The 15,407-nt window shown below is 38.6% G+C and overlaps 5 protein-coding genes across 8 annotated transcripts in view; 4 read left to right on the forward strand and 1 right to left on the reverse strand.

The window, feature by feature from the left end:
* Positions 1 to 764, forward strand: part of LOC5518172 (E3 ubiquitin-protein ligase NEDD4) — a 49,621-nt gene extending 48,857 nt beyond the window's left edge. Inside the window, exon 28 of the mRNA XM_032362711.2 lies at positions 16 to 764. Coding sequence (XP_032218602.2) covers positions 16 to 118 — 103 coding nt within the window. The 3' untranslated portion in view covers positions 119 to 764. The remainder of the gene's footprint in view (positions 1 to 15) is intronic.
* LOC116601889 lies at positions 327 to 3,615 on the reverse strand. The gene is made up of 6 exons (XM_032362727.2): positions 3,322 to 3,615; positions 3,081 to 3,200; positions 2,886 to 2,955; positions 2,613 to 2,815; positions 1,897 to 2,119; positions 327 to 1,118 (listed from the first exon to the last, which is right to left on the reverse strand). The coding sequence occupies exons 1-6, from the start codon at positions 3,471 to 3,473 to the stop codon at positions 948 to 950; spliced, it is 939 nt and encodes a 312-aa protein (XP_032218618.1). The 5' UTR covers positions 3,474 to 3,615; the 3' UTR covers positions 327 to 947.
* A 50-nt stretch (positions 3,616 to 3,665) lies between these two features.
* Positions 3,666 to 11,058, forward strand: LOC5518218 (electron transfer flavoprotein subunit alpha, mitochondrial). Its single transcript, XM_001638085.3, has 13 exons — positions 3,666 to 3,802; positions 5,444 to 5,608; positions 5,852 to 5,933; positions 6,016 to 6,098; positions 6,493 to 6,592; positions 6,724 to 6,834; positions 7,132 to 7,236; positions 7,665 to 7,733; positions 8,768 to 8,850; positions 9,334 to 9,399; positions 10,107 to 10,152; positions 10,224 to 10,258; positions 10,844 to 11,058. The coding sequence occupies exons 1-13, from the start codon at positions 3,761 to 3,763 to the stop codon at positions 10,871 to 10,873; spliced, it is 1,017 nt and encodes a 338-aa protein (XP_001638135.1). The 5' UTR covers positions 3,666 to 3,760; the 3' UTR covers positions 10,874 to 11,058.
* A 128-nt stretch (positions 11,059 to 11,186) lies between these two features.
* On the forward strand, positions 11,187 to 13,368 carry LOC116601890. Its single transcript, XM_032362728.2, has 2 exons — positions 11,187 to 11,907; positions 12,838 to 13,368. The coding sequence occupies exons 1-2, from the start codon at positions 11,853 to 11,855 to the stop codon at positions 13,236 to 13,238; spliced, it is 456 nt and encodes a 151-aa protein (XP_032218619.2). The 5' UTR covers positions 11,187 to 11,852; the 3' UTR covers positions 13,239 to 13,368.
* A 920-nt stretch (positions 13,369 to 14,288) lies between these two features.
* LOC5518173 (insulin gene enhancer protein isl-1) overlaps positions 14,289 to 15,407 on the forward strand; it is a 61,805-nt gene continuing 60,686 nt past the window's right edge. The window contains exon 1 of one of the 4 annotated variants that reach the window (XR_007308130.1): positions 14,289 to 14,582. The gene's annotated coding sequence lies outside the window, so the exon portion shown is untranslated. The remainder of the gene's footprint in view (positions 14,583 to 15,407) is intronic. The other 3 variants (XM_032362714.2, XM_048727917.1, XM_048727916.1) reach the window with 3 other exon arrangements.

A 15,407-nucleotide genomic window follows, 5' to 3' on the forward strand; every position in this document is an offset into this window, starting at 1 on the left:
CATTATTTCTTTCAGCTTTAACCGTCTTGACCTTCCACGCTACAGGAGTTATTATGAACTAAGAGAAAGACTGCGAATTGCAATTGAGAACACTCAGGGATTTGAAGGAGTTGACTGAGACATTTAGAGAAGAAAGCGTGATTTGTTTGATATCAAACAAGTATGTAGATTTGATAGCTAGGTATTTTGAAAGTGGAAATAACGACGAGGACATGCTGCTCTTTGAGCAAGGATTTAGGGTGTCTTTAAGACATACTGAGAGATATCAGGACCAAATACAGCAGGGAATTTGTGGTGAATGAGCAAAGCAAACAAAAGGCATCAGGTTATTGAAAGAAAATCTATTGATCGAATTGCACATATTACACGTATTACTCTTATCTTCATTATTATTAATTTATGACTTGTAGCATATCTGGACTGCATAGCAATTTTAAATAAAGTGCAAGTATTTTTGTCAAAGATAAAAAATAAATTAGTACCATGATCATGAAAATACTGTAGCATTAGGTTAAGTGTAGGTTACTCTGAAGCTCACCTGGAAAAAAAACGTAATAAGAATTGAGGATGAGTAAGAATTGAAGATGAAGCAAAATGGATATTACTGCGTCACTGCCTGGAAATAGTTTAAAATCCCAAATGTTTAGAAACTATTTTAAGGAATTGAAAAAAAAAAAATAGGAGCCATGATTATTATCGTTAATCTACCAATTTCTTATGTTATTGTCAAATTGAAAGTGCATAATAAACGCTGCGTTTATGTACTATGGCAAGTTACCATTATTTAGAATCCCTACCCAATCTAACAATTAATTGGTGCGAAACTTGAGCTTTTTTTAAAATTCCAAATATTTACATGGGCCTGAGCATTTACAGCTCTTACAATTAATATTTTTAAATAACATGCAAAGTACATTACTGAAATTCTGGATTAATTCATTTGAGCATTACTCTTCCTTGTGCTGGTCAAACGCAGGGAGCCCACATCCTGGAAATGATGGTGATGGCAGCCTCCAATGATCTGTTAGGTTATCAGCAACAAATGATTGTTCAAAGGGGAGTTCAGGGGGGATCATGCGTTTAAGCATCTCCTGGCCCTCATCATGAAGAGCAGAGACCTGATACAAAAACATGTTTTTTGTTCAAACAATAGACTATGTTTTTTATATTAGAAATCTATTATGTTTATCTATTTGAAAACACAGTAAACATGAATATTTTTATGCACTGTTTTGTTACTCTTTCGCTTTGCTAAACATTTGTGTTGGAAGGAAATCTATATCCAGTCTTTTGTGATAAGAAACATGTTCAGCAAGTACCTAACCTCAGTTTTTCTCTCAGATATTACTGCGATTTTGAGTAATCTGCGAATTCACCTTCATAAATTTTCAAGCGACAAAATGTTTTTTTTTTTCATACACTTAGATGGCTTCCAAGCAAGCCATCTCACTGCAAGTCTTTGGCCAATCAGAGAGTACAGAACATGTTCTGTTAAAATTTAAAATTTGATTGACAGAAGTGAGAAGCAGTTTTACAATTTGGTGCGAGACTTCCTCGAAAAACTTAAAATTGCAGGAAAGGCTGTTTAGTACTGTATTGCAGGGTTCATTTTTTAAACCTAGCCCAGTTTCCTGAGGTAACCGCAAATGCTGTTTTTAAGATTCAAAATTGAGTCGGTAGTCGGTTCTCTTGAGTTTCCGAACTCCTTTCACAGGAATCCCGAAACTCCGGAGAGCCGGCTAGCAGGCTATTCAAAATTGTAAAAAAAACTGGTTATTTCTGTATAAGAGAGAATCTTATCTCTGCATATAAATTTATCTCTTGTTTCTAGTGTGTGTTTGAAGGGGGAGGGGGGGGGGGGGAAGAATGAGCAAAGTACGTCAAATATAATCTTGCCTGTTGAGCTCCAAGCAGGAGGTCATGTGACATTTTGAACTGCCTGTCATCTGTTAAGAGACTGCTCATTCCAGGTGAATCACTGTAAAATCCCTGGCCATGGAGCCAATTGTGCTGACCAATCACAGGTGACCCTGGCACTCTTTGTAAGCTTCGCTCTGGGATATCGCTGAGTTCTGGTTGTGACAGCCCATTGTCTGTTGACTGGCATGCTGTTGGAAGCCTAAGCAAACAGGAAGAAATTTTTTTTTCTAAATTCTGGTTCTCACTAGGACGCAAGTGCAAACTTAAGCGCAACACAATTGAGAATCGGTAAAACACAAGCGCAAGAAAATCAAGCAGTTGCCTTCTCTTGGGCTTCCTCTTGCGCTTGCCTTCCAGTGAGAATTGGAAAATTATGCGCGCTGGGCTTGCGCTTACGCCCAAATGAGAACCAACCTTAAAAAAGATGTGATGGCGTAAAGCTCGAAACAATTAGTTTGAATGTCACATATCAAGTAGAAATACCCAGGCTCATTATATTTCAGCCTTCCCGATAAACATACCACAAGTGAAAATACTGGTGCCAAAACGCGGATTTCCCTTTATTTTTTGTTGTATTTTTTTTAATCATTCTTCTTATGAAATCTATCCTGCCCTTCCCTGCAAAACCTGTACTTTCTTGGGCCAGAGCTTCAAATATGTAAAGCAAGAAAAAAAAACACTTGCGCTATTACCAGTTAAATTCTGCTTTCTTTCGCCTGAGCTGGGCCACATGGGCGTACACATCGGTCCCCTTTTTTTGCCTTTGTGTATTGTGTTGAATATTTCGCTTCTTTTTCTTCAGTTTTGACGGGTGTGGTAGCTCTTCTTTGAACGAGATGGAAATATCAGATGCACGCTTTAGTGTGTTTTCTCGCGTTGCTGCTCTTCCCTTAACCTTAAAAAAGCACACACACATAATATTTCCACAAGTACTGCCTCAGATATATTTATCCTTTATTACCTACCATTTTAATGCCCGCTCCTAAACAAAGCTCATCTGCGTCAGTGATTTCTTTGTTTTCTTTCTCCAGCTCACTGCCAAAGAAATTTCAAACAAGCGCATATGAAAATGGAATCAAGAACCGCTAAGTACTTTTAACTTAATTGAACATGCATTTTATCAGTACATTAAATGCATACTTACTCAAATATTGATTTACCTGCCAACATCCCATGGAAATTCAAGCCTTCGTTTCGCCCTCCCATGTTCTGGTGTGTTTTCTTTTCGATGACTTTCCGCCTCAATTTCATCTTCGCCTCGGCGAACAGTTTGAGACGTTCTAAATAAAAATGTGAAATAAACACAAAAAACACACACAACATGTAAACTTTTCACTACGATGTAGGTGAAACAGCAGTTTAAAAAAACCTGATCATTTTGAGACTGTTGTTTAAGCTTACCTCGCAAACGGTACAACGGTTATTCCCGGGTCGTCATTTCGTTTTTCATTTTTCACTTCATCGACATCATTCTTGTAGTTTATAATCGGCACTTTTTTACCGTTTTTGATGAGGGTTGTGAGGTTAACTTTGGGTTTGATAAAGGTACTCATTTCAGTGATTTTTTTATAGAAACCTTTTTCGCGTACAAAACGCTGCTACATTTGTTTCGGCGTAAATTTCTGCAAATTTTCCAAATTTTGTTTTCTTTTTTCGCGCCAAAACAGATACAAAACGCGCGTCGCATACGAAACACAGGCATCCCAAGTGGCAGGAAACATTTGTCTTATATTGGGCTTCCTTTGTTTCCTCCCTGCGCATGCTCTTGTCAGCGGGTCGTACTGAGGTTTCATCAAAAGTCGTGTAACAAGGCTAAAAGCCGAGGAAAAAACTCGCGAAAATGCTGCGATTATCCACGGCTTCAAGGCCCCTTTCAAAAGGAGTGAGTAAATAATGGCATTGTTGCTACACGGCCGTTACATGGACCATGTTACTTCGGTTTTTTACTGCTATTTTTTGGGTAGAAACTGGTGAACTACAGTATAACTTATGTCTATATGGCTTTATTTTTATTGCATAACGAACGTCTACATGAGATGTAGGTTTGGCTCACGCACACAACATCAAATGAATTTGATCAAACAATAGAATAAATGCATTACCAGTGACATATTTCTTTTGTTACTATTTAGTAGTATCAATGGTATCATCTTGATGTATGGCCATAGTCCATAGTATTGTCTTGGTGTATAATTATATATATTAGCGCTAATATATATTATAACACCAATATAATTTATATGATCTTGGTCATACACTTGTTATAGAAGATACCCTCTGCACTTATTTTTCATGTGTTTAACTATAAAATATCTCATGCCTGGTTGAAAGTTTACAATCAAAAACTGTCAAAAGTTTAACGTTGCAGAAATCTTTGTGATGTGAACAGCTTTGTGGATCGATGTAACAGCAGAGCCTGTGGAAAACATGCCTAGTTTCAACAGCAAAAATGTGAAAAATTAAAAGTCATCGATAAAGAAAAGTGTTTTACATTTACTACATGTAGATTAGGAAAGGCTAAAAGTCTTTTCTGTTTTGAATTAAGAATGTTAACATTGAAAGTCATCAGTAGATACTAAAGTTTTACGCTGTGTCTACTTGCACGGTTTCCGGTAAAGGAGGAAAAAAAAACTAGCTGTACAGCTGTCTCCCATTTTCTCGATTTTTAGCCTAAATAACAAGTTTCTGGCTTTGAAACACTTCCACGATTATTAAGAACAGCCAAGAGACGTTTTTTAGCTTGAAAAGCTGTGCACTGAGTGACATGCAAATGCTCGGCACAGTATGAACGAAGCGTGGAGTTCGACACTTCTTGTTTTCGCCATAACAGCTGTGCAAGGAGAAAAAAAAGTAGATGCACTTCCCTTTTTTCTTTTTGCCATTAAGCCAAAATGAAAAGTTTTGACTTTAAAAACTTCCCACCGTTATTCAGAACCGTCAAACGATGGCTTCGAGCTTGAAAAAATTTGCAAAAGGCGACATTCGAGTGCTTGACACATATTTTAAGCGATGCATGAAATGTCGAACTCCACGCTTCGTTCATACTTTGCCGAGCATTTGCGGGCCGCTTGTTGCATAGCTTTTTAGGCTAAAAATTGTCGCTTGGCTGTTCTAAATAACCGTGGAAGTGTTTTAAAGCCAGAAACTTGTTATTTAGGCTAAAAATCGAAAAAATTGGAGACAGCCGTTCATCCTGTTTTTTTTCCTCCTTTACCGGAAGCCGTGCAAGTAGACACAGTGAAAGTTTTACATTTGCTAGATTACAAAAGGCCCAAAGTTTATTCTATTTAGTATTGAAAAACATAAGTATAATAGTATTCAACAAATGTGGGGAGTTTTATTTTGTGGAAATAATAGGCAAGAGAAGTTCTCAACTTGACCACATGAAACAAACGTGAATGTAGCACTTTTTATTTGTATACCCTGATAACTTGCCATACAAACTCTGATAACAAAATACTGCAGATATCAAATATCTCCTTAGTATTGCAAAACCTTACTTGACTTTGCAATTTGTGTGAAGGGACAATTCCTTAGGTTTCTGTGTGCAAGTAGAAATGCCTCCACCTTAGTCATTGCTGAGCACAATGATGAACATCTGGTTCCTGTCACTTTGAACGCTATTACTGCTGCTAATAAAATAGGTGGTGATGTTGCGGCACTGGTGGCTGGCTCAAATTGTGGACCTGTGAGTATTAAGACTTTTTTTGGTTTAAAAATTATAAAAATCACTTGGAATTCTTTGCAGTACATACTGTATGCATCCTAGCAGTGTTAGCTTTTAGAGTTTTATAAAGCATTTTGTCTTTTGTATGATCAGTGTTCATGGTAAATATATTTGGGCACTTTTCTCCTTGTGAATCAGGCTTTGATTGTGAGAGAGAAAACTGTAATTTGGTCAATGGAATGTAATAAATTACCATATCAACAGGTTGTGGAAGCTTTGAGCAAAGTCAAAGGTCTCAACAAAATTCTAGTTGCACAGAATGATGCATACAAAGGGTTTTTACCAGGTAACATATAATCAGCTTTGAAAAGTATCTAATTTGAAAAAAAAATAGTGATTAACATTAGAATTTTCTCTAATTATTTCAGAGGTTCTTGCTCCTCTCATCTTAGCAACACAGAAGCAGTTCAACTTCACACATATCACAGCTGGTTCATCAGCATTTGGGAAGGTAAAAGACCAAGAAATAGCCTTTAACTACTGTACAGTACCTGTTTATACATAGGAGAGACATAAGAAACTAATGCTATTGCTATATCACATACACTAACTAAAGTTTTGTTTCTCAACTCCAACCTGATTTCTCGCTTGATATTTATCAGTAGGCAATAAACATGTAATGCATCTCCATTAGGACACTACAAAAAAAGCTGCGATTTTGAATTGATGATCAACATGTCAACAAATCGACACATCTTGACTTCTTCTAAAGAAACTATTAAAAAAACTTAATGCATATACCAGTAGGTAATTGAAAAAGTAAGTGCGCTGCCATAGTGCTATTTACAATCTCCTGTGTGTAGATTGGTTTTATCAGTGAGTCTAAAACATATTTTGTTGCTCAGGGTCTGTTGCCAAGAGTGGCTGCTATGCTAGACGTTGCTCCCCTCTCAGACATCATGGAGATTCTGTCTGAAGATACGTTTGTGAGAACCATTTATGCTGGTGAGTTACCAAGTGTACCAGAAGAGGTGAGGCAAGGTCGCTCTTCACATTTGCTCTCTGGGAAAACACAGTCAAGCATTAAAAGCGGATAAGAATATTCTTAAAAGCTAAAACTTTTTTTTGTGATGCAGGTAATGCAGTAACGACCATCAAATCGACAGACCCCATCAAAGTGATGACCGTGAGAGGCACTGCGTTTGAGGCCGCCAGCACTGATGGAGGTGCTGTCACAGCAGAGGATGGTGAGGCTGCAACCCCAGATAATAATATAATTTTCAATAATTCCTATGACATACCCTCCTTCCACAAGAAACCCCATTAACCATTAATTTATAAACTTAACTTAAATTCCGGTTATTTTAGTAGCCTTTAGAAATACAACTTTTAGTACATTGTTGTTTTTCTGTCTCCAAATACAGACTAAGATTATGGGGGCTCATGCAAAACATTTTTCTTTTATGCAAGCTGTTGTCCTTACAAATGCTGCCTTAGATATGTTAGATATGTACAACCCTGATTGAGTTTACATCCCCTTGTAGCCCCTAGCTCCGACACAAACAATGAGCTGTCATCATTTGTCAAGCAGGACTTGCATGTCAGTGATCTGCCCGAACTCACCAGTGCCAAAGTGGTGGTCTCAGGAGGTGCGTATTAGTCATCAACTCATGTATATATCATACATACAGAGATTTAGATTTAAATAGATTTAACCAGATCCTTCTCCTTGCGCACCAAGAGATTAAGCCAGATCATCCTTCTAGCCCACCAAGAGATTTATCCAGATCATTCTTCTAGCCAGCTGACGGACTCATTTCTTGCATTAGAGACAGAAACATTAGTTAGGTCGTTTTCCTTGCAAGCAAAATATCACACTTTTTTACTAGCTTTATTGATTATCAACCAACTATAAAGGATATTTATTTAAAGAGGATAATTTTCTTGCATTCTAAAAGATATGGTGTTAACATGAAAAGCACAAAGAAAAAAAAAGTTTTTTTTCACACAAGGTAGAGTACTGCACCAAACATTGGAGATAAAAAATATGATTAATAAATCATAACCTTTTTTGCAGGGCGTGGAATGAAGAGTGGTGAGAATTTCCAAATGCTGTATGACATGGCTGCCAAGCTCAATGCTGCTGGTAAGGCATATTGCAAGCACATAACTAAGGGATGGACGCAGGGGCACCACTTCTCTTTGCTTTGAAGATATTGTTTATTTACTACTGAGACTATTACTAGGGTGTTCTAGAATATAGCATGACAAATACAAATGAAAAGCTATGTATTTAGTAGTTACTAGAACTTGCTTGCAAGACTGATACTAAAATCACCTGAATTTGTGAAAGTTCGTAAGATAATAAATATATTTAAAAATAGCGTTAGGTTATTTAGAATATTAGGTAATTAGCTTTATTTATTAAACAGAAGAAAATGAAAGCTGTGATAAAAGCTGAAGCGTTAGTATCGTCGTCAGTTGAATAGTCAAATAGTTGAATAGTCTACTTTAATAGTCAAATTAAAAGATACCAAGGAAGTCGAAGTCCCCTCTCCAACCACAAGAAAAACTATGTACTGTTAGAATTATTTGCTTGCAAACTGAATTCATTTTTTTAAGAATGACAATTTTAATATTCACTGATTATCAACACTAGTCCAAGATTGAGACCATCTCTATTATTACATAATTGGTACAAGACATAACTGAAAACCCCTCTATATTATTGTTACCCTATAGTGGGTGCATCTCTAAGACATCACTCAGAAACTCCCTATATTATTGTTACCCTACAGTGGGTGTGTCTAAGACATCACTTAGAAACCCTCTATATTATTGTTACCCAATAGTGGGTGCGTCTCTAAGACATCACTCAGAAACCCCCTATATTATTGTTACCCTGTAGTGGGTGTGTCTCCAAGACATCACTTAGAAACCCTATATTATTGTTTCCCTATAGTGGGTGTGTCTAAGACATCACACAGAAACCCTCTATATTATTGTTACCCTATAGTGTGTGTGTCTAAGACATCACTCAGAAACCCCCTATATAATTGATACCCTATAGTGGGTGTGTCTAAGACATCACTCAGAAACCCTCTATATTATTGTTACCCTGTAGTGAGTGTGTCTCTAAGACAACACTCAGAAACCCTCTATATTATTTTTATCCTATAGTGGGTGCATCTCGTGCTGCTGTGGATGCGGGGTACGTTCCCAACGATATGCAAGTTGGACAAACCGGGAAAATGGTGGCACCGGTAAGTTGTGATTTTTCTCTACCCTTCTGCCATCTCTGTATATAGAATGAGTCGAATCTCAATGCTTTTTTTGTGTAAACTTCATGTTGTACAGTACATCATGCACGAGTAAAAGAGAGAGAAAATGAAGAGTGACGTCGGGAGAGAAGGCTAACTGGAATGTGCTGATCACATATCTATTTTTTATTAGTAAATTTAGAGGCACGTTATTATGGTCAGCGAGCCATTTTCAGTCAATAACGTTCACCAATTCGCAGTTTTAAATCAGTTAGCAGTTTAAAACCACCATTTTATTTGACGCATTATCAAGATCCCATTAAGTATATCTTAGCCAAAATCGTTAGCCAGTAAAGTTTTTGACAATAACAAAGTATGATTCCCACATCCTTATGGGCCTTCTAGAGCTATGTTACCACTGTAGCTTATGTTGCACTATAAATAAACAGACATTATTTTATTTGCGTTTCTCATCATTTCCCACAGGACCTGTATATCGCTGTTGGTATCTCCGGCGCCATTCAACATCTCGCTGGAATGAAGGATAGCAAGGTAGACCAATGCTTTAAACTAAGCTCATTCGTAGGCCACAGCTTTCTTCTTTCGTACCGAAAAATATATTTATGGCGACCATAGCCCGGTCGGTTGTCCTGTGGTAAAGTGACAAGCATGAAGCGTGGGCTCTATTGGTCTTGGTTTTGAATTCCCAGAACACCTAGGCATGGCCTGAGGAAGAGGATCCTAGTATTTTGTACTCTGCATACTCAGACCGTGTAGGTGTAGCCTCTTGCGGGAAAACCCGGCTCAGCACATGTTCCTATGTGCTTGTCGTTTACTTACCCTTCCCATGATGCATTGCTTTAAAGGCCCTTTTCGGTGCCAGCAGTACTCAAAACATTTGTCGATTTTCTTTGCATTTTACATTTACAATCTATTATTGGAGAGCCTTGAAATGTGGACCACGATCTCCATATACAAAAGAATTCGCTGAGACCATAAAACTTTGATACAATTTAAGATTTTCATATTACCAGCTTCAACAAAAACTCCAATTACCATAAAGACAATGGTCATTATGATAGTTGGAGTTTTTGATGAACCATATGAAAATCTTAATTGGGCGCGATGCAAATCCCGTAAGCATATTGTTTACGAATACAATTGTTTTTTTAGCTACTCAGCCTCTGTGGCTGCAAATCTAAATAAAGCCGGTCCTTTTTTCTCTTCTTTCCTTGATCATTTGCGTTTGCCTTCAACAGATTATTGTTGCAATCAACAAAGACCCAGAAGCCCCCATTTTCCAAGGTAAGGGGAGGCCTTTTTGTCTTTTCTTTCATAAGTGACGACTGACGTATTTTTACTTTTGGTTTATTTAGTCGCAGACTACGGACTTGTCGAAGATTTATTCAAGGTAAATGGCCCTTCAAACTATTCAATTAATGAATGAATGAAAAATTCAATCAATCTATTGATTGATCAATCAACTAGCTAACTAATCAATCAATTCTCTTTCCAGGAATTTGTTCTGTGTTCTTTGAGGTTATACCTTATTTATTTATTTTTTATTTTTTCATCTTTTAAAAGAAATTCAGATCTGTAAAAGAACTCTCATGTAAAAGATGTTCGAATATAATAGACTGTTTAAATTTTCTTTACTGCGTTTTCAATATTGTGCGAACTCTCGGCGATTATTCCCAACAGCTAAATCGCCTTCTGGCTTCCGTCATTTAGAATCCTTGTAGGATCTTCATTGGCCAGCACTTTAATGGTCTCCAATAAGCCATTTCACTGCAAGACGCTGGTCAATCTACGAGCCACAAGTGTAATTATGTTGGTTTGAACAACGGAAGTCAAAAAGAGATTTAACAGTTGGAAATGATTTGAGGACAAAGTTTCAAAAATTTGCAGACCCCAACTTATCTCTTATTTGCAAGCTATACAATATTATTCTTCTTGGTCTCAACTGTTAACTAAAGTTTGATTTTTTGTTTTTCAGGCCGTACCAGAAATAACGAAGAAGCTCTAAAAGACAACTAAATCCAGCTTGATTCTGTTTGCTGTAATATCTTCTTCAGACGGGAATCTGGCGCCCACAAATCTCGTGTAAAACGCGCATAATATTATTTCAGAAAACATGCAGCATTTGTATATTTCTTTTTATCTGTACATGTATTTGGGAGGCCTTGAAAAAATAAAGATTGTCGATATTCACGTAACGTGAATACTCTTTAGTTGCCGACGAGACAGGCATCTCGGGTGTTGTTGTTGTTGTTGTTGTTGTTGTTGTTGTTGTTGTTGTTGTTGTTGTTGTTGTTTTTACTTTTTCAGTAGTTTAATGAATTGGACTTCCTGTATTTCTATTGGTGGAAGAGAGGGGACTGGGCTGGAACTAGAACCAGTAGCCGGAAGAGGGACAAAGAAATGATGCCCGTACCTAGCCCGCTTGCAGGCGGTTCTCGGTGTTTTTCCCCCTTCTCTCCCCCCTGCCCTGCTTCCGTTTTCGTGCTCGCCCCCAGGAACCACAAGATGGCGCCCGATCACCGAACTGAGCGGGTTTCCGCGATGATAACACCGAGTACCGCCTGCAAGCAGGCTAACCCGTACCAAGTCCCGTTCTTCCATAATCACGACACAGGAAGCCCGAATCGATAAAGCTAAAGATTGCTAAAGTTATTGGTACATGCTCATGTTATTATTTGTTTTGAATATCTTGAACTCTTATCATTTTCCAAAATATTGCTTCTACTGCATCGTTTTACAAGAGGTACGAAAGTTGTCATCGACACCTATAATCCAGTATAGGTCATTCTTGCTGACACTTATTTCAGGCATTGTGACGTCATGCATTCTACAGGACGTTTTGTATTCTCTATTGTGACGTCATTTTTTCTTCATTATGAAGCCATGTATTCTTCATTATGAAGCCGTATATCCCCAATGTAATGTCATAAAACTTCACCATTGTGACGTCACAATCATTTGTTCGTGATCCCCATGTGCCAAGGATGCAAAAGTTTATGTTATTAGTTTTGCTGGCTCTTTTACTGACGAGCACTGAAGGTAGGATAGGAGTCTAATAATTATTCATACTAGAAACCTTCACACCACTGTCTTCGACATCTGTACATGTGTATATTCACAAGAATAGACCGCCCCTTTCAGAATTGATTTTATTGCTCTCGTTGATACATAAAGTGCTGGCAAACTCTAACAAACAGTCAAAACATAGGAATAGGGGACTTGCGCTAAGAGGTCACGTTACCTTTCTAAACCAAAATGAGCACAGAAATGATTGCGCTCGTCGCACCAGAGAACAACGAAAATGAAATCTATAAATGAAACTAAACCTTATCTGTAAAAATAATATTCTGCCTTTTTCGTAAGAGTTGAATATAAATTTGTTGTTGTTATTTTGCCGCTAAAAGCCTGAACGCGCGCTAGTTTGCCACCAACTGTCACGTGATCTCTTAGCGCAAATTAGTCGTGAAAAAAAGACGTGTGTCCAGTTTCTAAGTGCTTGCCCGAAAGACCATTCAATACCGTTAATGATCTAATAAACGCCGGGGCGTTTATAAAATTTCGATCGTCGGAGGGGGCGTTCAATAGATAAGAGGCGTTTATTAGCGAGGGGCGTTCTTTACAAACTATGAAAATATAACAAGCCCATGAGTTCTAGTCTCAGTCAGGATCACGTTAAATTATAGCCTGCGTAGCAATCGTTTCTTGACATAACACCCAGTAAAAGCAGCCAAACTACATTAAATTTTAATTTTAAAAACCTGATTTATATTACCGAAATTTCAAGTCGTTTTTTTTAAGCTGTGAGGGGGGGGGGGGGGGCGTTTATTAGAGAGGGGCGTTCATTACAAACTTATAAGTTTAGGGGGCGTTTATAGATAAGAGGCGTTCCTTAGATAGGGGGCGTTTATTAAATCATTTATGGTAGCATTTCGGATTTCTTTCATATCAGATTGCCTTTCCTCTTTGCAGTTGTAAGTCTGAAGTGCCACAAATGTCCCCCTAGTGTGCACACCAGCGCCAGAGAGTGTTTAGCCGGCCCTCTTCAGCACTGCAAGTCACATGATACTGCCTGTTTCTTCGAATACGAGAAACGCACGATCCGGTTTGGCTGCGGGCGGGACTGGGCCAAACCCGCGGGATGCTACGGGTTGAGTTGTATCGAGTGGTGCAAAGAGGATAAGTGCAATGCCGCCCTGTTACGGTACAACGCTCCCTTTGACCTTGACCTCGATGACGAGCCTGCCACAGGAAGCCCATCTATTATGTCTTGGAGGAGCGCAGTCTTTAGCGATGCCGCAAAGCCTGATGGGTGCTGTATGACGCTGACGATGGCAATCGCTGCAATTTTTCTATTTGCTGATACTCTATGAATATCTGTAAAGCATCCATTTTTCTTTTAGAGTGGAATTGACACGATGAGCCAGTGTTTCTTTATCTATTATCAATCTTGAATGTCGTAGTAAACGTAATATCTGTATTGAATAAATACAAATTAAAATATTCAAAAAGAGATTAGCAAAGGGAGCGAGTGTGAGCAAGGAAAAAATCAATTAGAGGACATTACCGAGAATCGAACCCAGTCCAGATAAGGTAAAATGATAAAAAGTAGACCATACTTCCAGACATGCACTAAAACACCGTATGGCATTACAAAGCTTTACGGCTAAGCTGAGGATTTCGGCCCCAGCACCGCTATCCAGTGAATTGTACAACACAAAGGAACCTGAGGTACCCGCGCATTAATGGGGAGGCAATAACCAACCAGGATCTCAGGCCTGTCGTAGTGGGTTACGCCACGCACAGCTTACACTGAAAAATATCGGGGTCTTTTTCACGATGGCGTCACTTGGGAAAAGGCTGTAATAATGTTGTGATGTCATCATTATGTGCTGCATACTACGACCTAGGTCTATCTACATTGCTACCTTTGGTCTTCTTTGTCCAGTCACGCACAGAACAACAAAGGCAAGCTAAATTGAAAATTTAAATGCACAGAAATCCAAGATGTTTTGTGTTCTTAGGTTTTGAAAAATACTGTGATTAAAAGTCTCGTTAACAGACCTCCTCGAATTTCTTAGGAGCATTTCAGATTCTAGAGTTCATTTTCCTCGAGTTGGGGACTTTGGGGTTCGTTTCGACTTTGGGGGATCATTTTGCGATAGGATATGGTTGAAGACTATCATACACCGTCGATCTACGCGTTACATGACTGGCCAATAAAACCACTTCTCCAAATATAAGCTCGAAATGCTTGCCACAAGTTATAGAAAACTGTTTTACGGTTATTCAGTTATAGCAAGTATTGTATTGCTGGTGTCCCTTCTTGTGGTCACCCTGTGTTTCACCTTTACCAGTAGAGAATCATGGGTAATTCAAGCGGCGCGTGGTTTTAAAATTTTCACACTTTCGAAGTCAAGCAAGAAAACATTGCACAATTCCACTAAAATCGGCCGATTCTACGCATGAAAAAAAGCCTAAAAATGGCTTCCAGAGATGTCCTGGTGTATATATGTAACTCTTTTTAGTGAGTTACTCTGTTTTAAACCAAAACAAAACTGCAAAATAAACACGTCGACCAACACATGGCTTTCGCATGTTCAATGAACACAGCACATGGGATTCAATCTGGCACGATCGCCCGAAGAACCATCACTCCGATCACAGTTGAGCAGGATCGCAGGAACATCGAAAATAAAAGCGACAAAATGGAAAAGGTTAGTATTGTTGATTATTTACTGGCAAACCCTGCTTTCGGGGGGAGTATGAGCTCTGAATGCGCTTTTACATTGCTCAGACTACCCTTCTAGCAGAACCCCTCTGTATTTCGCTGGGATGTCGGCCGTCAACGAAAACATAGAAAAGGGGCTGTGCCAGTAGGTTAAGCAGAGACACCTCAGGCTCAGTATCCATTGAAAATAAGATATAAAGAAACCAAATATATATAACAGATATCAGTTAATTAAAGTACCATTCTTGTATTGTGTAATGCACCAGTCATTTGAAACCCCCATCCCCATGGTCCCGGGGAAGTGTGGGGTTAATGTGGGGGTTTAGAGCATTTATCTTAATAGTTATCAGTACAAATTCGCTGATGTATACTGGCTTTAAAAGATAAAGGCTTTTTTTCAGATGACCTGATGTTGATGTCAGATAGTTGCCTATAGTTTGCATTCCAAGGGGAAGGGGCATTTGACCGCAGTTTTGTCCCGAGGGGGTGGGTGCTTTTCTCTGTTTTGTACAGGGTCAAAGTCTAATCCCCCACCCTTCCCCGGGACCATGGGGGTGGGGGTTTCAATTGACTAGCACATAAATCTTCAAGTTTTATTCAGCCTGCACTAGCATTTACTGCATTTTTCATATTTTGCGAACTGTTGCAATCATTTTCCGACAACTCAATCACCCTCTGAGTTCTGTCCTTCAAAATCCTTGAAGCCCATTGATTGGTCACTGAGGAATGGATCCAATCCACACCACTTGACCAATAAAAAAGCACTTAATGTGATTCCATTAGTCAAACCAGAAAGTGGCTTTGCAGTATG

Source organism: Nematostella vectensis, chromosome 5, assembly GCF_932526225.1.
Source record: "Nematostella vectensis chromosome 5, jaNemVect1.1, whole genome shotgun sequence".
Lineage (NCBI taxonomy): Eukaryota > Metazoa > Cnidaria > Anthozoa > Actiniaria > Edwardsiidae > Nematostella > Nematostella vectensis.

Bases quoted from the DNA above. Each gene is read 5' to 3' on its own strand.
- LOC116601889 (XM_032362727.2), bottom strand. From the start codon at position 3,473: ATGAGTACCTTTATCAAACCCAAAGTTAACCTCACAACCCTCATCAAA. The intron at 2,956-3,080 runs GTAAATCAATAT...TTTCTTTGGCAG, and splicing joins TTTCCATGGGATGTTGGCAG to TGAGCTGGAGAAAGAAAACA. The intron at 2,816-2,885 runs GTAGGTAATAAA...TGCTTTTTTAAG, and splicing joins TAGGAGCGGGCATTAAAATG to GTTAAGGGAAGAGCAGCAAC.
- LOC5518218 (XM_001638085.3), top strand. From the start codon at position 3,761: ATGCTGCGATTATCCACGGCTTCAAGGCCCCTTTCAAAAGGA. The intron at 3,803-5,443 runs GTGAGTAAATAA...ATTTGTGTGAAG, and splicing joins CAAGGCCCCTTTCAAAAGGA to GGACAATTCCTTAGGTTTCT. The intron at 10,153-10,223 runs GTAAGGGGAGGC...TGGTTTATTTAG, and splicing joins AGAAGCCCCCATTTTCCAAG to TCGCAGACTACGGACTTGTC.
- LOC116601890 (XM_032362728.2), top strand. From the start codon at position 11,853: ATGCAAAAGTTTATGTTATTAGTTTTGCTGGCTCTTTTACTGACGAGC. The intron at 11,908-12,837 runs GTAGGATAGGAG...TCCTCTTTGCAG, and splicing joins TTTACTGACGAGCACTGAAG to TTGTAAGTCTGAAGTGCCAC.